The sequence below is a fragment of the Gorilla gorilla genome, chromosome 12, assembly GCF_029281585.2.
Source record: "Gorilla gorilla gorilla isolate KB3781 chromosome 12, NHGRI_mGorGor1-v2.1_pri, whole genome shotgun sequence".
Classification (NCBI taxonomy): domain Eukaryota; kingdom Metazoa; phylum Chordata; class Mammalia; order Primates; family Hominidae; genus Gorilla; species Gorilla gorilla.
In genome coordinates, this window is record NC_073236.2 from 70,228,211 (window position 1) to 70,250,749 (window position 22,539).

General features: G+C 41.3%; 1 protein-coding gene and 1 non-coding gene across 12 annotated transcripts in view; both read left to right on the top strand.

Annotated features, from left to right (window-relative positions):
- The window catches only part of AAK1 (AP2 associated kinase 1), a 185,861-nt gene that overhangs the window by 121,772 nt on the left and 41,550 nt on the right, over window positions 1-22,539 (top strand). For 8 of the 11 annotated variants that reach the window (XM_063695825.1, XM_019020962.4, XM_055378038.2 and 5 more), the window contains exons 11-16: window positions 1,230-1,384; window positions 2,973-3,262; window positions 7,470-7,748; window positions 12,768-13,000; window positions 14,650-14,807; window positions 16,567-16,671. In XM_063695825.1, the coding sequence (XP_063551895.1) occupies window positions 1,230-1,384; window positions 2,973-3,262; window positions 7,470-7,748; window positions 12,768-13,000; window positions 14,650-14,807; window positions 16,567-16,671 (1,220 nt within the window). The remainder of the gene's footprint in view (window positions 1-1,229; window positions 1,385-2,972; window positions 3,263-7,469; window positions 7,749-12,767; window positions 13,001-14,649; window positions 14,808-16,566; window positions 16,672-22,539) is intronic. The other 3 variants (XM_055378036.2, XM_063695827.1, XM_019020966.4) reach the window with 1 other exon arrangement.
- On the top strand, window positions 2,039-2,170 carry LOC115933633 (small nucleolar RNA SNORA36 family). The gene has a single exon (XR_004069499.1). It is a non-coding gene; the product is annotated as a small nucleolar RNA SNORA36 family (small nucleolar RNA).

Here is a 22,539-nt window from a genome sequence, read left to right on the forward strand (position 1 = left end):
TTGGCCTAACCTCAGTTATACTCTGTAAAGTGGAGTTTCAAAGGACGGCCAACTCTGATCTGAGTTAGGTAGTAGCTAGCTGCCTGGACTACTGTAAATGAGTGGAAGTTAGCACCTGGGCTTCTGCACCCCTCACAGGGAGCAAGCAGTCTTCCCTATATTAGTTTGAAAGTGTCGATCTGGCTGTGAATTACAGAAAGTCCAAAGTGACAGCTGCGTATAGAAGACAGATGTTTATTTTTTTCTCTCAAGTAAACAAAGTCTGGAGGTAAGTAGTCCAAGGCCAGCATGGCAGTTCTGCTCCATGAGGCCCTCAGGGATCTAGACTTCTTCAAGCTAACCACATCACCATTCCTACAGTGTAGCTATGACTGCATGGATCAATATGGCAACATCTCTGCTCCTAGCAGCAGGATCAAGGAATAGTCAAAGAAGAAGACAGAGGACTTGAACCAGTTATTTCTTATGGTTTCTGGAAACTGCCACATGATAATCATCTTACATCTCATGTAATGCCAGGACTTAGAAACAGGTTCACACCTGTTTTCAAAAGAGACTGGGCAATGTGATTTTTACTCTGGGTGACCCTGTGCCCAGCTAAAACTTTTGTTACTGTGGAAAAAAGATAGTATGTATATTGGAAGAAGTGGAGTTTCTGTGACACTTCCTTTTTATTTTTAAACCCTTTGACTTGAATTATTTACTTTTTCTTTCCAGTTCCCATGTTGGATTCACTCATCTGCATGCTTTTCATTTTAGAGAGACCACTTTAACAGCTAGTTGCAGCCAAGTTTGAATCCTCTTCGCATCTGAAAACCATGTGCCTCAAACCCCTCTTTGCAGTATTACCCAAAGGGTATTTTGGGAAATCCTAGGAGGTACTAGGTAAAAGCGCCACAAGAAGAAATAAGCTTGAGAATGCAAAGAGAATACATTCTATATAGCATTCTTTTTGAGATTCTCCTTGCATATTCGCACATGAAAAGTTCTGCTAGAAGGAGAGCCACTCAGCATATTTTGATCAGTGTGTTAAAAATGTATTTGCCCACCAAGCCTACTTTCAGAAGGTATAGTAACAATGGCATCCTGTGGGAGATTCTTTGGGAAGCATCGATTAAACAGACCTGGAAGGTTTGGGTCGATGTGGAAGCGGAAGCATTGTGTCCTATGCCCACTCCCTTCCATTTTTCCCATACTTTAATATGAACCTTTCTCTTTTCCCTTTCTAGACTGACAGATCCCATTCCCACCACAGAGACTTCAATTGCACCCCGCCAGAGGCCTAAAGCTGGGCAGACTCAGCCGAACCCAGGAATCCTTCCCATCCAGCCAGCCCTGACACCCCGGAAGAGGGCCACTGTTCAGCCCCCACCTCAGGCTGCAGGTTTGTATCTAGATTGGTTTGAAACTCAGTACACCTCTTTGTTATTCTGGACAACAGGGAAGTCTTGGAAAGCCTGGTTTGCTTTAGGATTGGACTCCAGAGGCACATAGAGATAACAGTGTTCCTTGAGGAACAGGAGGAAGCTGCCGTTGAAATTGTATGGCAGTGGCGGGGCATGGTGGCTCATGCCTGTAATCCCAACACTTTGGGAGGCCAAGGCGGGTGAATCATCTGAGGTCAGTTCGATTTCAAGACCAGCCTGGCCAACATGATGAAACCCTGTTTTTTAAAAAAAAAAAATACAAAAAATTAGCCAGGCATTGTGGTGTGCGCCTGTAATCCCAGCTACTGGGGAGGCTGAGGCAGGAGAATCGCTTGAACCTGGGAGGCAGAGGTTGCAGTGAGCCAAGACCTTGCCATTGCACTCCAGCCTGGGTGACAAGAGTGAAACTCCGCTTCAAAAAAAAAAAGAAAAGAATTGTATGGCAAATGGCTGGCAAAAGGAGAGGCCTCCTTGAATTCTGAGATGGATCTCCAAAACCACTAAAGCCCTTTGTCGCTTTTTCTAGACTTGGCCCTGATTTTTGCAGTTTGGAACCTTATCCTCCCTCTTTATTTCATATATTTCCCTTTGCCTTTAAAGAAATAAGACTCTTCCAAAGTGTTGAGTTCAGTCCAGGGCAGCTTCCCTGTTCTGTTAATTAAACTTTGGGACATTGAAATGGGCTAGGGGAGATGATTGGGTAGAAAGCATTATTTTATTCATTTGCCTCCCAGCCTACAAAAATGCCTGCTTGGGTCTAATACATCAACAGTTAAAGATGCCTGGAAGAGACAGCACTGAAGAGGCTGAAGAGCTTGGACTAGCAGACAACTTACTTTCAATTTTAGGAAGTTTGGGGTCTGATGGGCTGAGATACAAAGAAACTGAGTTATTTTCATACATGCCTGAAAAAAAAATAGAAACAAGACTCCTCTCTTTTGACATTCACAGAAGAATATTGTTTCTTTACTGCTTTGTCTCTTGAAGTATCTAACACCCCTTCATGTTTTGGCATTCTGTTTCTAATGAAATAAGTGAGCTTTGTTTCATAAAAAGGATTGATCCAAAATATCGAGTAACTGAACCCTACCAGGAAGCTGCTTTTGGTGAATTTGGTGGCCATCTACTTATAGCCAGGCATCCAGACTGGGATAAGCTACATGTAAAACACCAGGGAATGATGTTGTCGTGCTGCATGCCAAGAGGGGCAAAGCTTGTGCATATGTACCAAAGGCCAGTTGAATATGTAGACATTTGGGGTGCCAACTAAAGTTGTAATTGACTAAATGGGATGATTAATAAGGGAAGACTTTCTTAAGGAGGCAATATTGAACCTTGTTTTGAAAAATTTGAAGCACATAATTTAGCAAGAAGATCGAAAGACATTCCAGGTGGGACAGAGCATGTGGAAAGACAGTGAGGAGCACACGAATCTTGGGATACTCTGCACACTTGTCACCCCCTATTAATTGTTTTGGCAAGACAGAAAGCCATTTTTGTGTGGAAGCATTTGGAACCCTTACATGGACTTTATTCTCATTGCAGGATCCAGCAATCAGCCTGGCCTTTTAGCCAGTGTTCCCCAACCAAAACCCCAAGCCCCACCCAGCCAGCCTCTGCCACAAACTCAGGCCAAGCAGCCACAGGCTCCTCCCACTCCACAGCAGACGCCTTCTACTCAGGCCCAGGGTCTGCCCGCTCAGGCCCAGGCCACACCCCAGCACCAGCAGCAACTCTTCCTCAAGCAGCAACAGCAGCAACAACAGCCACCGCCGCCACAGCAGCAGCCAGCAGGCACGTTTTACCAGCAGCAGCAGCAGGCCCAGACTCAGCAGGTAAGGTGGTCAGAGTGTGGCCCTTGCTTGTATATCTGAGTCATGACTGTGAAAAGGCCCACTAGGTAAAGGTGTCTTCCCAGAGAGCCATTAAACATTACATCACTGTTTCTCATAGATGTAGATACTAAAGCATTGAGAAGCGGATCCATCACTCACACCCCTTTCACCCTTTTACTCAGGCCATGAGGAATCTGTCATCTGATTGAGGAACATCAGTACAAGAGTTATTTTTTTGGCCGGGTGCAGTGGCTTGCGCCTGTAATCCCAGCACTTTGGGAGGCCGAGACAGGTGGATCACGAGGTCAAGAGATCGAGACCATCCTGGCCAACATGGTGAAACCCCGTCTCTACTAAAAATACAAAAATTAGCTGGGCATGGTGGCGCAAGCCTGTAGTCCCAGCTACTTGGGAAGCCGAGGCAGAAGAATCGCTTGAACCCAGGAGGCAGAGGTTCAGTGAGCCGAGATCGCGCCATTGCACTTCAGCCTGGGCAATAAGAGCGAGACTCTGTCTCAAAAAAAAAAAGAAAAACAAAAAAACTATTTTTTTTTTTAAGGACTGCTTTTTTTTCTTCTTTTTGCTAATATAACTGTAACACCATTATCATAAGAGAGGAAAAAATAACAATAGTTTCTTATTATCAAATATCCATTAGTGTTTAACTGTTTCTGATATCTCATAATTAAGTTGGCTTGTTTGAATCAGTATCCAATACTAACAGATTGTATTTAGTTGGTCTATGTTGTTTTCCATTATCTTTTCATATATTTTTTCACATTTTTTACTATGAATGTATTCATTTTATAATGATGAGTATATCTGTTTTTTTGGAGGTATGGTCTTGCTCTGTTTCCCAGGCTGGAGTGAAGTGGTGCACTTATAGTTCACTGCAGCCTCCAGTTCCTGGGCTCAAGTGATCATCCCAGCTGAGTCTCTCAAGTAGCTAGGACTATAAGCATGTGCCACCATGCCTGGCTAATTTTTATTGGTAGAGATGGGGGTCTCATTATTTTGCCCAGGCTGGTCTCAAACTCCCGGCCTCAAGCCATCCTCCCACCTCAGCGTCCCAAATCATCGGAATTACACACATTAGCCTATGCGGCTGCTGGCTGATATATCTTTTAAGTCCCCTTTTATCCATAGGTTCCCTCTCCCCTGTTTTTTTTTTTTTTTTTTTTTTTTTGCTTTTTGTCATTTAATTTTTCGGAGAAACTGAATTATTTGTCCCTTGGAATTTTTGGCATTCTGGGTTTAGCTGATTGCATGCTGTGGTGTCATTTGATGTGTCTGACCATCTTCCGTGTACACTGGTAATTTCTCGAGGCTTACTCAGTATTTGATTCAGTTTGACAGTTCTTTGTTCTTCCTGTTGTGTCATGTCAGGAGGGCTATAATGTCTCTCTGGCCTCATTGATATTAAGATCAGGGAGCGTGTACTTTCAGATTTCCCTGAAGACTGCGTTTCCCAGAAATATTTTTAAAAAAAAGGAAGAAAAAAAGATCAATCGGTGTATTGAGGTGTTGTCCGTCTGATCTATTTGTTTAATGTTCCCCATTAGCTTAGCAGCTATCACTGATCATTTGCCAAGTTCCTTAATTCATCAGAGATGGCACAATGATATTCTAACATTCCCTCTTCATTTGAGGGCTGGACGTTTTCCATGAAGAAATTTTTTCATCAGCTCTTTAGCTACCCTGAGGTACTGTTTGTACAGAAAAGGCAGGAAAAACACTTGATTCTTTCCTTTTGTTTACTGGTTTTCAGAGTAATAAATTTGTTCCCTCTTGTCATCCAAAGGTGAACAGTGAGGTTTTTTTTTTGTTTAGTTTAGTTAGTATCATTAGGAATTCTTAGATTTTAACATATTTGATACCTTTGAATACATTGCTTTTTTTGTTTCATTTTTACTAGAGGTGGGGCCTTGCTGTGTTGCCCAGGCTGGAGTGCAGTGGCTATTCACAGGCAGGATCCCACTACTAATCAGCCCTGGAGTTTTGACCTGCTCCGTTTCTAATCTGCGCTGGTTCAACCCTCCTTAGGCTACTGGTCCCCTGCTCCCGGGAGGTCCTCATACTGATGCTGACCTTAGTGCAGACACCCAACTAGCATAGCATACTACAACCCTTGACTTCCTGGGCTCAAGCGATCCTCCCGCCTCAGCCTTCCGAGTAGCTGGGACTACAGGTGCATACCACCGTGCCTGGCATATTGCAGTTTTAAAAAATGTATTTATTTTAAAGCTCAGATTGCCCCAACTTTGGCCAGTGGAAGTCTCTTCAAATTGGCTCCTAAATCCTTTGAATGTAACTCCAGTGGTCTTTAATGATTTCCTTGCTATCTAGGATCATGCTGCCGTCTAGGATCATGCTGCCCTCTAGGATCATGCTGCCCTCGACTTGAAATCATCCATTTTTCTTAGGAGCTCTGTTTCTTTTTAGTGCAAATAATGTTTAGAAACCACAGTTTTGATGCTAGAAATACCATTTGCCTAATGGATTGCTTGTTGTTTCTAGGCCTTCTCAGTGGACAATTAGAAAATATATTTTGTTTTGTTTTGTTGGAGGATAGGCATTATGAATTCAGATTTATATTCCTAATTTGGATTTGTAATTACTGGATTTCTGTTTAACTTCTTGGATTTTGTTGTTTTTTTTTTCTGGAAATCTTGATTCTTAACAGCATTAACATAGATAATTAATTGTTCTATCGTTTTAAGATAGCAATAACCATATGATTACTGAAAACAGTTTAAGATTTCCATGCCCATTTTACCCTTAGAATGTTTAGCACATTATTTTCTGGCGTGTTCAGCTACCAATTTGATACACCGGTTTATTTGCATTGTTTTGCTTTTGATTTTTAGTTATTGCTTTTTAAATTTTAGTTTAATTCTGTTTTGTGGATATGTGAAACATTTACATAGTTTCAGAGTTAAATCTGCAAAAGTCCATCCCCACCAACCCATATATAGTGGTATTGCTCTATATTCTGTTAGATATTTCCTTCAGGATATATCTATCATAATATATTTAATCAGCCAGTCTCCTGTTGATAGACATTTGGGTTGTTTCCAGTATTTTGCTGTTATAAGTAGGCAGCTATTTTTTTTTTTTTTGACATCTTCTAATTTGTTAACCCTTTAACTTTGCCCCAGTAGACAAACAGTATCCTCCCAATTGACTCTAATAACTACATAAAGTGTACGGGATGTTCAAAGATACAGTGTTGACCTTAGTTCATCAGCAGGCCCTTATTTTGAGCTCTGTTTGTGTATGTAGCACATAGCCCCTAACAGTGGGGATTAGAGAGACATATAAGAAGTGTGGGCCAGATACAGTGGCTCATGCTTGTAATCTCAGCACCTTCGGAGGCCGAAGCGGGAGGATTGCTTGAGCCCAGGAGGTCGAGACAGCATGGGCAACATTGTGAGACTGTGTCTCTACAAAAAATAAGAAAAAAAATTAGCCAGGCATGGTAGTGTGCACCTGTAATACCAGGTACTTAGGAGGCTGAGGTGGAATGATCACTTGAGCCCAGGAGGTCAAGGGTGCAGTGAGCCGAGATTGCTTGCACAACTACATCCAGCCTGGGCAACGCAGCGAGACACTATCTCAAACAAACAAACAAAAGGAAGCGTCATAGAGTACACTGGCTATTTTGAATGTTTAAGGAAGTTTAATAAAAATGGAGCTCTTGGGAAATAATTTTTAGTAAGACTTGAGATGAGTCTTAATAGTTGAGTTAACATTTAGGTTATTCTTTTCAGTGTCATCATTGCTTCATCCTGTTCAGGTAGGGAAGCATTTTAATCTTGGCTACTTCAAATCCCTGTATAAGAAGGATTACCTCTATGATTAGGAGATCATTTATTAGCTCCTGCTATACTCTAGCTTATGGAGTCACATGATGTTTAGTCAGATAGCTTCCCTTAGGCAAGGCCCAGAAACCCACTTGGAAGGCCAGTCTGTAGTGCAGGAGGCAGCCTGGTGCAATGGATGGAGCCTAGCAGTGTAAGGGACTGCTGCTGTGTTGTATTTTAATGCCCTGAGGTCTCTATCATGAGATTTTAGGCCTAGCCTCAAGACTTTTCTACTTGCCCTTGCCTTTGGCTTTAGCACTGGTCTTCATTGTTTTTGAGACATTTGTCTTTTGTGACTATTATTCTGGGACAGGCCTTTATTCATCTCCTCATTTCTTGCTCAGTTTCAGGCAGTACATCCAGCAACCCAGCAACCAGCAATTGCTCAGTTCCCTGTGGTGTCCCAAGGAGGCTCTCAACAGCAGCTAATGCAGAATTTCTACCAGCAGCAGCAGCAGCAACAACAACAACAGCAACAGCAACAGCTGGCCACAGCCCTGCATCAACAACAGCTGATGACTCAGCAGGCTGCCTTGCAGCAAAAGCCCACTGTGGCAGCAGGACAGCAGCCCCAGCCACAGCCAGCTGCAGCCCCACAGCCAGCCCCTGCCCAGGAGCCAGCGGTAAGAATCAACCAGAGCTCAGAGCACAAAAGCAGCAGAGGAATGTGTGCAGCGAGAGCTAGGGGAAGGGTGGGAAAGATGGCAGCAGCTGATGAGGGGCCAGGTTGCTTTCCCACCTGGGTGGTTCAAATATTTGATCTTTCCTTGATATATCCAAGAATAGTATGGATGTTCTATAGAAGATAGAGGTTTTTTTAAAAAAGGATTCTAGGCTACTGATGAAGAGCCTTCTTAATTTTTATCACTCTGAAACTAGGCTAGCAGGAAGATCTGTTCATCATCTCTGTCTGTGTCGCTTTGAACAGTCAAGGACCTAGGCAGGATTAAAGCTAATCCCTTTCTCTTCTTCAAGGGGCAGTTTGATCCATTGTGCCCTTTCCAGGCCCTGAGTCCTCCATGTTGTGTTTATTCTTTGTCTTGGATGACATTACTAATCACATTATTTAAGTTTACCATGCAGCTCCCGTCAAGGGCCTGCTTACCTGGGACCATTCACCCTGGTGTAATCCCCCTGGGTACCAGAGCATCTGAGTATCCAGTCATTTGAGCCATCTTGTCAATTTAGAAATTGGGCATGTCCACTTTTAGATATTGGCTGAGTATGGCATCAGAACCCCTCGTCCGATTGTCCTCTACAGTTTCAACACACACGGGCACATCATGCTTTGGCCTGTGATAAGTGGATTTTTTTCTGTACTCATATTTTTCTGAGTGATAGTGATAGAAAATTTTATGGTGTTAGAAAAAGACATTTTGCATACCCAGCTGATAGAGTGTCACAGCTACCCTGTTACTCCCAGGGAAGTCTAACTACTAGAGGAACAAAGGAAAAGTAAGAAACCATCTTTCTGCTGGGTGCAGTGACCTCACGCCTGTAATCCCAGCACTTTGGGAGGCCGAGGTGGGCGGATCACGAGGTCAGGAGATCGAGACCATCCTGGCTAACGTGGTGAAACCACGTCTCTACTAAAAATACAAAAAAAAAAATTAGCCGGGCGTGGTGGCAGGCACCTGTAGTCCCAGCTACTCGGGAGGCTGAGGCAGGAGAATGGCATGAACCCGGGAGGTGGAGCTTGCAGTGAGTGGAGATCGTGCCACTGCACTCCAGCCTGGGCCACAGAGCAAGACTCCATCTCAAAAAAAAAAGAAACTGTCTTTCTGAGGATTGATTTCTAATAGAGTTTTGTCTCCCATCTTAAACCAGAAAACCTACATCGCTTCGAAAGGAAGCAGTGCCGTAGATTGTCTTCTTTAAGTCTTAGCTAAGTGTGTGTTTAGTGTCTTTACACCTTCGTTTCTAAAACAACTCAGACTTCCTGCAGGTGTGGAGTAGACAGTGAGTCTCTGTATTTTTAACAAGAGGTAAAGTTCCTCTTGTTCATGGAAAAAGAGTTTTTAAAAAAATTAGTACATGAGATAGCTAGAAGGGACCTTAATTATCCAGTTCAGCCTCCTCATTTTACGGAATTGGAAACTGAGGCATAGACTAGAAAGTGGTTGCCCAAGACATACAAACTGATGGTAGTGGAGCTGGGGCAAGAATCAAAGAATCCTGATCTGTGTTTAAGTTTAATTATAACAAATGCTCATCCAGGGTGATAAAATGATCAACTACTACTGACTTCACTTCTTATGAGGTTCCCCTGTGCTTCTCCTAGACAAAAGTGTCTACTCCCTTGGGAATGAATTATGAACTTTCTCTGTGTTCTCTGGATGAAAAAACACTTTGAACACTTTGCCCTGGGATAGTTGGTTTTGGGGACAGAGAGGAAACAGAAATAGACCATGCTTTGGCCAGGAGCCATAGAGCTTCTCAGCTTTGACCCATCCCTGTCTCCGCTGACTCTTGGCAGGGCTAATCTAAAGAAGCAAGTGAATGAAGGTAAAGCATACCCTGTAGCCATCTTAAAGCAATAATTAGCAAAGGGAAAATGGCCATTTGCCCTAGATGTTTATTGCAGTCTTATTAATAATAGCCCAGAGAATTTGGAAGCAACCTAAATTGCTGAGAAACCCAACTGTGCAGCCATTAAAAAGCACGGTTATAAAGTCTGTACAACAGTATGAAAAGAAATGCTCATGAGGTAATGTTAAAGGAATTGTGAAATTACGGAAAAACTATATACTTGAAAAGAGACTTAAAGTATAAGGTACCAAAAAGATAAGAATTATATCTAGTTGTATTAGAGTGATGGAATAGAAGTCTCTTTTCTATATTCTTACATTTCTTGATGTGATTATACTCCTTTTATAATTACGTTTTTTTAAAATCGTCAGCAAAATAGACATCTGAGTCTTTTTATTCCTTCTCCTGTGGTCTCTCTGTCCCTCCTCCCACTTTCCAATCCTGTTTGGATGGGATGGCATCATGGGGCAGAAAAGAGTCCTGAGCCAGTCAGGAGACATGGGCTCTGCTTCCAGTTAACCCTGTGACCCTGTGACCTTGAATGAGCACTTGGCCTCAGTGCAGGAATTGAAATCTGCATTTTCTAAGGTCCCTTTAAACTCTCACATTCTTTGATTCTAAGTGGAAGTATAACTGTCTGCCAGGGTTGCTGGGAGGCGTAGCTGAACAGGTACAAACCAGTTAATGTCTGTAGATTGCTGTTATAGGGCAAGGTGTCCTGAAGGAGGCATCTAATCTTCAGTGTGCTGCATCTGGAGAACAGAAGAGAAAAATGTTCTCCAAGTGGTAGAAAACCGTCCAACTCCTTTCCTTTATGCCATCAACCTCGAGACAAAACAACTTCGGATGTAAAATGCCCTGGAGATTTCACCATCCCTTCCCTCCAGTCCTTCATCTCAAAATAGAGTTGTCACTGGACTCTTCAAAATAAAGGGACCCAACAGTTTAGTGTTCTTTTCAGATTAATGAATGTCTCATGAAATAAGCCCATTCAGTGTATCCTCAAAGCCCTCTGACCCCTATGTGTGGTAGTATTCAGCCAGCTGTTACAGGCACAACTCTGGACCCCCAGAGGAAGTTGTGGAGCTGGAGCTGTGGTTGTCTTCACAGAGCACTCTGCCTCTCCTTCAGCAGGGCAGCTTTGTTACCCTTCTAACCTCTGATTGATATTAGAACCTTATATTGTAACATTCAGCCTGTCGGTTAAGTGGATGGAATACTGACACGTGTACATAGTCTGCCTTAATAAATTTTCCAAGTCCTGAGGACAAGATGAGGGCAGTCAATATCCCAAGCTAGAAGCATCCTGACCCAGGTAGCTGGATAGTCTAGTTTCCTTAAACTGTCTCAGGGCCTGCCTTTGTAGACACTGAGACTGCAGCTGAACTGAGTTGCAGCATGGAGCAGCAACTCTAATCTGAGAGGAGGGACTGGAGGGAAGGGATGGTGAAATACCTGGGGCATTTTATATCCAAAGTTATTTTATCTCTTGGTTGATAGTGTAAAGGAAAGGGGTTGGGTGGCTTTCTTAACATTTTTTGTTCATTTTCCTTGATATAGGTGACTTATGCTTAAGGACCACTCATATGGTCACAAGGATATTCTCACCTGTATGTTGTTCTGTGGTGGCATTTTGGCCTGTTTTGAAAATGGCCCACATCACAAGAGTCCTTGTATTATTAGCTCAGTCATCATCAGGACCTTTTTTTTCTTTCTTCTTCTTCTTCTATTCTCTGCCAGTTCTTCAATATTATGTCCAAACTGAAGATTGAAACAAGTTAATCCCACTAAACTAATGCTACATATTTTCTTAGGAGTTGCCACAGAAATAGGATCTTATATACCCATCCCATCAATGAAATAAAGAGCCTTAACAACAAAACAAAAAAGGGAACGCTTATACATTCTTGATGGGAGTATAAGTTAATTCAACCATTGTGGAAAGCAATGTGGCAATTCTTCACAGAGCTAAAAAGAGAACTACTATTCAACCCAGCAATCCCATTACTGGGTGTATACTCAAAGGAATATAAATTGTTCTGCCATAAAGACACATGCATGTGTATGTTCATTGCAGCACTATTCATAACAGCAAAGACATGGCATCAACCTAAATGCCCATCAATGGGAGATTGGATAAAGAAAATGTGGTACATATATACCATGGAATACTATGCAGCCATAAAAAAGAAGGAGGATGGAGGCTTTGCAAGAACATGGTTGGAGCTGGAGGCCATTATCCTTAGCAAACTATTGGAGGAATAGAAAACCAAATAGCACATGCACTCACTTACAAATGGGAGCTACATGATGAGAACTCATGGACGCAAGGAGGGAAACAACAGACGCTGGGGCCTCCTTGAAGGTGGAGGATGGGAAGAGGGAGAGGATCAGAAAAAATAACTCTTGTGTACTAGGCTTAGTACCTTGGTGACAAAATAATCTGTACAACAAACCCCTGTGACACGAGTTTGCCTGTTTACCTGTATAACAAACCTGCACATGTACCCCCGAACCTAAAATAAAATTTCAAAGCAAACAAGCAGTAACATTTATTAATCACAGTAGAATTTTCTCTGACTCACTCCCAACCTGTGGTCTCGCTATGGCAGAGAGTGAGGGATCTCTTAGCAGAAATCATTCAGCTTAAATGTGTTTCGCTGGAGATACGTCTTCATTGGCCTTTACCTGTAGTGATAGGATCTATTGCTTGCCCTTTGAAAGCATTCTGAATGAGTTTGTATGTGACTCCAGAAATACAAAGTGGTCCTTTATGATAAATTCTAGATCTTTACAGTTGGAATAGCTTCTGCATTCTTATGCTTTGAGCTGAATATGGTTAACATATGGTTACCCTGCATATTATCGCTGATGAAGATTGAAATTTATGTGTATCAGGCAAATACCATGTTGTTATCAGTCTCAAAGTTGCAGCACAGATTGTCAAAGCCTGGATTTTTCTTTCTGGGCATTATTGATAAACTTAGCCATGTGAGTTTCATGTTAGTGATTATGTGGCATTTTTTTTTTGTTGTTGTTACGCTTATCTGTTTGTTTTTCCTTTAACTTTTTTTTTTTTAATTTAATGAAACACTTTCCATCTCTCTTCCTAGCAGATTCAAGCCCCAGTAAGACAACAGCCAAAGGTTCAGACAACCCCACCTCCTGCCGTCCAGGGGCAGAAAGTTGGATCTCTCACTCCACCCTCATCCCCCAAAACCCAACGTGCTGGGCACAGGCGTATTCTCAGTGACGTAACCCACAGTGCAGTCTTTGGGGTCCCTGCCAGCAAATCAACCCAGCTGCTCCAGGCAGCTGCAGCTGAGGCCAGTCTCAATAAGTCCAAGTATGTGGTGCTTCCTCTTTGTTGTTCTTACCTCTGTGGGCAAGGTCTGCCTGCGGCTGTTAGTGTGTGATTCTTTGCATAAGTGTGTAGATGTGTGTAATGCAAATACAGTGGTGTGTACTTGTGTTTGTTTATTTTTCTGGTTTATTTTTCTGGCTCATTTCATCTTGCATGTACTTGTGTTTAATGAGCAGCTGTGAATTTGTCTTTAGTGCATAGGCCATACTAATCTTAAGAAATCTTTTCCTACTTGGCCCACTGTTCTCATTATCTCACCTGTTCCATGCTCTACAGTGTGTTTTCTGAATTCTCTATCTGACCGAGTCTCTCCACGCTGAAAAGTCTTTCATTGGCTCCTCATGATAGCTGAGGACACTGCTTAACACAGCAGGGCCTGTTGTGTTTCACAGGCAGACTTGCCACTCTTCACCTTCCCGAGCCCTTTGTTCCTCCTATGCGCTCTCCTGGGACTGCTGCACTCCTCCTTGCCCACCTAGGGAATGTTCATTTATTCATCAAGATCCATGTCAGAGGTTGACTTTTCCTTGACCCTTCCTCTGATATGATGTATAATTTTTGTCTGAACATTTTTTTGAGCATATATGACATTGTATTGTCGTTAATTATTTGTATGTCTGACCGAACTGGTTTGTGAGTTCTCCAAGACAATGACCATGTCTTAGTCAACCTTTGGAAATCCAGTGACTGGTTCTGTGCCTGACAAGTAGATTTTGATGAGTGTTGAGTAAATGCAGTTTCAGACCCTTAACTGTCTTGGAACCATACACTCTAAAGTTAAAATCTTTCAATGAAGTTAAGAGAGACTTTATAAGAAAATTATATAATGATACTTAGATGCACAAAGTAGTGGTAACTGTCTTTATTTCTTTTTAATTGTGATGGTGGCCCTTAACTCTATGCATGCTGGATCCTGAGAGATGAGAGGCAGCCTAAATAGACCTCTTTCCTGCCCTTCCAGAGGTCAGTTATTGTGGATGTTATGGTGGTCACCACAAGATACACAAGTCTAAGAACAGGTTGCTTTTAGATCCTGAACTGAAACAACTTGCAGATAAGACTAAAAACCTAAGCAAGAGATTAAGGAAGTAGTGGGAGGTAGTGAGTCATGAAGGAAAGGAGACATTCATTTCACAAAGTGGAATGGGTATCTGCGGAAATTCTTCAGGTGCTGTGGAAAGCCCTTTTAGGAAAACACCGTGGGCTGGATGCAGTGGCTCACGCCTGTAATCCTAGCACTTTGGGAGGCCAAGGCAGGTGGATCATCTGAGGTCAGGAGTTCAAGACCAGCCTGGCCAACATGTAGAAACCTTGTCTCTACTAAAAATACAAAAATTAGCCAGGCGTGGTGGCATGCGCCTGTAATCCCAGCTATTCGGGAGGCTGAGGCAGGAGAATCGCTTGAACCTGGGAGACGGAGGTTGCAGTGAGTCGAGATCACGCCATTGTGCTCCAACGTGGGTGAAAGAGCAAAACTCTGACTCAAAAAAAAAAAAAAAAAATACTGTGGTGGAAAATGATGGTTTGACCCAGAAAATAATTTGATCCTGAAACAGAGAAAATAAGTTGACCCTTTTTGTTTTGTTCAACGTTTATATCTTTTTGTTTCATGGGGGTGGGAACCTACCTAGGTCTGCAACCACCACTCCATCAGGGTCTCCTCGGACCTCTCAGCAAAACGTTTATAATCCTTCAGAAGGGTCTACGTGGAATCCCTTTGATGACGATAATTTCTCCAAACTCACAGCTGAAGAACTGCTAAACAAGGACTTTGCCAAGCTGGGGGAAGGTGAGTAAGCTGTGTCTTTTTTTGTGCTTCTTGATTATAGATTCTCTGTGCTAAGAAATAACCAGGAATGAGAAAGAATCGTAACTCTAGAAGGGTATGCATGTGGAAACGTAGGCTTGGGCCTTTGCATAAGGCTTGATTTCAAAGTATGCATACAAGTCGATTTTTATTTTTACCATGGGCCCTGAAGTCCTCATCTTCAGGAAATCCTGATCTATTGTGGGTGGTAGCAAGGAGAGTGTGATGCTTAGGGAAGAAACTTGTAGAAAAGGTTTGTGACATAGTCCAGGATAACAGCATCAGGCATGGTCCCTCCTTGGAGGAGTGTGATGGTTCTCTCATCCTAGGTTGGTTTACTGTCCCAGAAAGTTGCCACTGCTTGTCCATGAATGTGCCTTCACATGGACACTGAATCTTTCTTTCACTATAATCAGAGTTCTGTATTACTGTACTACACAGAAAGATGATTAAATAAATAGAAGATATACTTCTGCCTGAAGAACAGTCTACTTTGGAAGGCAGGACACACACACACACACACACACACACACACACACACACAGAGGCACATGCACACACTTTGGAACAAATTCTAATATGCATAATTCTAATAATTCTAATAATGTTAGAGAGTACTCTAATAAAAAGTACTCTCAATGTAGATAAGGGCGCAGGATAAAGGAATGATGAGAACCAATTGAGTGGTATGAACTATTGGCCAAACATTTTGGCTTTAACTATCATTTTATAGAAATCTTTTAAAACTCCAATCCAGGTGTGGTGGCTCACGCCTGTAACCCAGTACTTTGGGAGGCTGAGGCAAGAGAATCACTTGAGCCCAGGAGTTCAAGACCAGCCTGGGCAACATGCCAAGATCCTATCTCTACAAAAAATTTTAAAAATTAGCTGGGCATCCTGGCACACATCTGTAGTCCCAGCTACTTGGGAGGCTGAGGTGGAAGGATCACTTGAGCCCAAGAGGTCGAGGCTGCAGTGGGCTATGAATTTACCACTGCACTCTAGCCTGGGTGACAGAGTGAGACCCTGTCTGTTGAAAAAAATTCCTATTACTTTCTTGCTTTTTTAAACACAAGATAGGGCATAGTACTTAACTTTTTTGGCAACTTTGTTTCATTGTTATGTATACCAGTTGTTATTCTGGACTGTAAATAGAAATACCTCTATAGACTACTGAAAATTGTAGTATTTTTGTACCCAAATAACTAGCCCCTGAGTTTTAATAATTTCCTCTCCCTTTTCTTACTGTTCAGCTGTCAGCTTTCACATTAAGCTACTGTCATTATGCTTGTCCCTCATAACGTCTCATTATTGCCATCTCCACCACTCCCTCTTCTCATTTTCTCTCCTAAACTGCTTCCAACATGGAAAGCAGATCATCAAACTCATTAGAGCTGTATAAAGTGAATAGATTACAAGTGAGGGCGGGAGGCATTAAATGTGCAGTTCCATAGTGTTAAGTACATTCACGCTGTTGTGCAACCAACCAATCTCCAGAACGCTTTTCATCTTGCAAAACTGATGACATGCTCTCTTTTGATTCTTAACAGTTTCCTTTTTTTTCTCAGCCGTTCTCTCAGTTATTGCAGTGACTAGACAAGGACCTTTGAATGTGTCGCCATAATGCAGTAAAAGTAGTCAAGTCCAGAAGTCAGTTCAGAGAATGCCCCTTACCTCTGCCATGTGTGTGTGCCTTGCAAGATTCTGCTAGAATGAACTGAGTGGTGTTTTGTCTCTCCAGGCAAACATCCCGAGAAGCTTGGAGGCTCAGCTGAGAGTTTGATCCCAGGCTTTCAATCAACCCAAGGTGATGCTTTTGCTACGACCTCATTTTCTGCTGGAACTGGTTAGTATGGCAAATACCTGGAACATGAGGTTCACTGTTGTTCCCTTCACACTGTTTTTTACTCCACAGATAACTCTAGCATGCCAGTGAAATCCAAATCCTGGCAGTAACGTGTATATATATATATATATGTTTTTCATGGTCTATTTAATTTAAAACTTACTTTTTTTAATTCAAAAGCTTTCTGATCAAAAAGGGATAAAGATCTAGAACCACTTTGAATTAAAGTGGCAGGACAGTTTGGCAGTAATATGCAGGACTTGTTCTCTCTAGTCCACAGGCATGTCTTAAACAAATATTTCTAGATTTAAGAAACACCCAGTGTTCATTGCTTGTAATTTCTTAGGTTTCTGAGATGACTTGAAGAATTTTAAAAATTAAATGTTCTGTTATAGCTAACACTCCTCTGAACTGTGTGTGTGTGTGTGTGTGTGTGTGTATGTGTGGGTGTGAGTGCATGCACGCACGCACGCTGTTGGGGAGAAGGAGGGAGGTATTTTTTAATGAGACTTCTAAAAAAGGAGGGAGGTTTTTTTAAATGAGACTTTGTTAAAAGTATAGAAGCAATCATAAGAGACAAACTTTTCCCTTCTATTAATAAAAAGTTATACATTTTGATTATGTAAAAGTTAGTAATTTATGGAGAAGACAGTTAAAATTCTCCATGACCTCACGAGCAAGAGATAGTCTAGGGATACTATCTTGATGTCTGTTAGAGGCATTTAACCTTTTGAGAGTCACAGATATCTTTGTGAATCTAATGAAAGTTCTAGGTCTCCGTGACCAGAATACACATGACCACAATTTTATTTTTTGAGATGGAGTCTCGCTCTGTTGCCCAGGCTGGAGTGCAATGGCTCAATCTTGGCTCACTGCAACCGCCGCCTCCTGGGTTCAAGTGATTGTCCCGCCTCAGCCTCCAGAGTAGCTAGGATTACAGGCACCTGCCATCATGCCCAGCTAATTTTTGTATGTTTGTAGAGACGGGATGTCACCATGTTGGCCAGGCTGGTCTTGAACTCCTGATCTCAGGTGATCTGCCTGCCTTGGCCTCTGAAAGTGCTGGGATTACAGGCGTGAGCCACCGTGCCCGGCCATATGACCACAATTTTGTACACTCTTTGGCCCCCTGCTTAAGACTCTGAGACTCTGATATGCATCTTTTTTTTTTTTTTTTTTTTTTTTTTTTTTGAGATGGAGTCTCATTCTGTCGCCCAGGCTGGAGTGCAGTGGCACAGTCTCGGCTCACTGCAAACTCTGCCTCCCAGGTTCAAGCAATTCTCATTACTCAAGCCTCTCAAGTAGCTAGGACTACCGGTGTATGCCACTATGGCCAGCTAATGTTTGTAGTTTTAGTAGAGACAGAGTTTCACCATGCTGGCCATGCTAGTCTCGAACTCCTGAGCTCAAGTGATCTGCCTGCTTCGGCCTCCCAAAGTGCTGGGATTACAGGCATGAGCTACCACGCCCAACCTGATATGCATCTTTATAGTCATATTTTGAAGCCTAATTTTTTCACTTAATGAACCTGGCACATTTCTCCTACATCATTAAAGAAGCTCCTAAAATATAATTTTTTTTTTTTTTTTTAGACGGAGTTTCACTCTTGTTGCTGGGGCTGGAGTGCAATGGTGCGATCTTGGCTCACTGCAACCTCCACCTTCCAGGTTCAAACGATTCTCCTGCCTCAGCCTCCCAAATAGCTGGGATCACAGGCATGTGCCACCATGCCCAGCTAATTTTGTTAAAGTATAATTTTTAAAAATTATTACAGGTGTAGTGGCTCACGCCTGTAATCCCAGCACTTTGAGAGGCCGAGGTGGGCAGATCGCTTAAGGTCAAGAGTTTGAGACCAGCCTGGCCAACATGGTGAAACCTCATCTCTGCCAAAAAATACAAAAATTAGCCAGGCATGGTGGCGCACACCTGTAGCCCCAGCTACTCAGGTGGCTCAGGTGGGAGGATCCCTTGACCCCAGGAGGCAGAGGTTGCAGTGACCTGAGGTCACAACACTGCTTTCTAGCCTGGGCAACAGAGTGAGATCCTGTCTCAAAAAAAAAAAACAAAAACAAAACTTCTAGGATACACCAGATGTATGATATATCCTAGTGTATTTAACCAATTGCATCTTTTTTAACATTAACTTTATTCCAGTATTTACTATTATAAACACTTCAGCAATGAATGTGAGCTTTTGAAAGTATTCTTTACAAGATATAGAATTTGGCATGCTTCTAAAAGTGATCTTTTTAATTATACTGATTAGTATCTACTTTTAACCTTATCATATATTCTTTCTGTCTGCTTTCTTTAGGAATGTTAGTAGTTTTTCTAACCTCATAAATTTATTTCTGAATAGAATGTTGTCATTTAATAATATTTGATATGTAATACTCTCTTATTCTTATTATCTGGATATTTTTAAATAGAAGTTTCAATTTTTTCTTTAATCAAAAGTTACTCAGGTTATGTTTTCATTGCACTATGACCAATATGGCCTGTGCAGTCTTTGCTGTAAACTATACTGAAGGGCTGTCTGTGGCCCAGTTTGTTATTCATTTTTAAATGTCCTCTGGAAATTAGCAGTTTCCATGTCAATAAATATTAATCTACAATATGATTGTTCATGGAAGAATGGTAACATTTATTTAATATCCCCTTTTATGAATATTTACATTGTTACCAATTTTTCACCATATAAATATTCTTGAAGCTAAATTTTTGTTTATATCCTTTACAGTTTCTCTAAGATAACTTCTAAGAGACTATGTGCTAAATCAAAAGTATGTATATTTTAAGGTTTTTTATACATATTTTCAAGTTGTAGTCCACGAAAGCTATATAAATTTTGTTTCGATTAATAGTGAATGAGAGTCATTTTCCCTGCCATTTCTCCACCCAGCCAGCACAGCCCAGGCCAAAGACTGTAGACAGAGAACCTTATTTTTATTTTATTTATTTATTTTTTGAGACAGTTCTGCTCTTGTTGCCCAGGCTGGAGTGCAATGGCACAATCTTGGCTCACCACAACCTCTGCCTCCCAGGTTCAAGCGATTCTCCTGCCTCAGCCTCCCAAGTAGAGCTGAGATTACAAGCATGCACCACCACACCAGGCTAATTTTGTACTTTTAGTAGAGACAGGGTTTCTCCATGTTGGTCAGGCTGGTCTTGAACTCCTGACCTCGGGTGATCCTCCCGCCTCAGCCTCCCGAAGTGCTGGGATTACAGACGTGAGCCACCACACCCAGCCAGAGAACCTTATTTACTGACCCATTTTTATTTCTTTGAGATGGTATTGTTTGTGTCCTTTGCCTTTTAGATTCATTTTGTAAGCATTCTTCATATGTCACATATTATCTTTTCCTAGAAAATCATCTGCAGTTTTAAAATTTTTCATTAAAGTACAACAATATGTATACATCTTTTAATATCTGTGTACATTAATTTTAATTGTATGTATTTGTGTTCCTCTTTTTCTTGGTAACTCTAGCCAGAGGTTGGATGTTTTATTATATTTTCAGAGACAACACTTAGATTTATAAAATCTTCTGTTTTCTTTTTTATTCTTTAACTTTTGCTTTTATCTTTATTACATTTTCCTGTTTGTTTGTTTGTGTGAGATGGTGTCTCGCTCTGTTGCCTAGGCTGGACTGCAGTGGTGGGATCTCTGTTCACTGCAACCTCCACCTCCTGGGTTCAAGCAATTCTTCTGTCGCAGCCTCCCAAGCAGCTGGGACAACAGGTGCACGCCACCGTGCCCAGCTAATGTTTTGTATTTTTAGTAGAGATGGGGTTTCACCATATTGGCCAGGCTGGTCTCAAATTCGTGACCTCAGGTGATCCACCCACCTCGGCCTCCCAAATGGTGGGATTACAGGCGTGAGCCACCTTGCCTGACCATTTTCTTGTTTTTCTTATATTTGGTGATATTAAGAGGAACACATAGTAACATATTTTAAAATTATTTTTAAAAAAATAAAGTACTTGGGCTGTGAGTTTTTCTTCACAATTTGACGGTCATTTTCACCCAGCACAAAAGTGGGGAGGGAGGCTAATTATAATCTTCAGGGAGGCTTTGTCATGTGAAAATATTCCAATGTCCTCTTTCCTCTTTCTCCAGTTGCCTCGCTTCAACCTTTGAAGATTACACTGTTTATTAAGAATGCTTTCTAATGAGTGTGTATTTCCCTAGTTAAAAAAAAAATGGAGTTGTGTGGAGCTTAACCATAGCTCATAAATATTCGTATGATATTCTCATTATTATTTTGGAGTTATGCTTTTCATGATTAAGTAGTTAAAAATTTTTGTTTCACTTTTAGCTTTGTTTGTGTAAATTGTATAAGTATATTGATATTTTGGTGAAATTTGAAAATGTTCCAAAACCAGTTCATGCTGCTTGAAGTTTGATGTGCCACATAGTTGGCCAAACATATCAAATGTGTAAAGCATTGACTGTTGTCTTTGAAATAGAACATCAAAATGATGATTAGCCATGGACCTGGGTAGGATATAGTTTGTCTGGAAAGAGGGTCACAGAATAAGCCCTGAGAGTCTTCTTTGCTGCCGAATCCCAGAATTTGGCACAATGTTTGGCTCCATACAGACGTGTTGAATGAATAAGAAGGGTTGCTTTGTTCCAAAGCTTAGGACCTTGGATTCAGCAGTGTTAACAATCGAGGTCCCTGATCATTTTCCATCTATTCACCCTACCAACCCCAGTTTTAATGCCTAGTTTTCATCTATTACACATGGTTATGTTTCACTGTTTGTATGAGCTGTTTTTTAATGAGGTTTATTTTGTTTTTGTTTCTGCCTTTCCACTACTTTATATTTACTCCAAAGGCTGCAAATGATTGTGTGTGTGTGTATATATATATATATATATATTTTTTTTTTAAGGGACTTAAAGGCACAGCTACAAACACATATTTCAGTAAAGTTATGACAGTAATAACATTGAACATGTATCAAGCACTTGAGGCATGTTAAACCCACTGGGTAAGCGCTTTTCTTGCTCATTATCTCAGGTGATCCTCACAAAAACCACCTGCCCAGGGGCACAGATGGAGAATGACAGAATAGAGATTTGTACCTGTAGCCCAGCTCAAAAACTGTAGTTATAACCACATCTCAGGAATCTCATAAACCAGCAACACTAAGCTTTTACAAACATTAAAAAGTGTCTTCATAGTTTCCTCAGTTTATCTGGTCTTTTTCTATCAACATTTGATATTTTCCCCTCTCTCTTGTTTGCAGTGTAAATGTTTCTTTTCTGTGACACCTTCATTCTTTACAAATGAAAGAAAATTATGTCTAGATCCCAGGAACTCATTTGCTCTCGTTTGTACAAAGGGCAGGATGACATCATTTTCTATAAATTTTCTAACTGAACTCAGACTGTTTACAGATTTTAAACCTTCTGATTGATCAAAGGAGAAACTAAGCAGGAAATGTCATGGGTTCGGGAGGATGGCACGGGGCTATATTAAACATTTGTATGGTAAAAGCTGCAAAAATGACAGACTGTGTCTATACATTGGAGGAAAAACAGGCAAACATTTAAAACTTCACATGGTGCCTCTTTATTTTCATATGTTTTCCTGTGTATAATTTACACATGTTCATTTATAAAAATGTGGAGAAATGAATAAGGCCCAAAGTAAAGAAAATAAAATCTTATAACCCCACCTTGAGAGAAGAGCATTTGCTGACATTTTACAGTATTTGTATCTAGAATTTTATTTCTGCATATAAATTTTTTTCAAATATGACTTACACCGTATATTCAGTTTTGCAGTTTGCTTTTTTTCTTTTAAATATGTTTCATTGTGTCATTTTAAAATATTTCAGGGACTTAAAAGCAGTTAT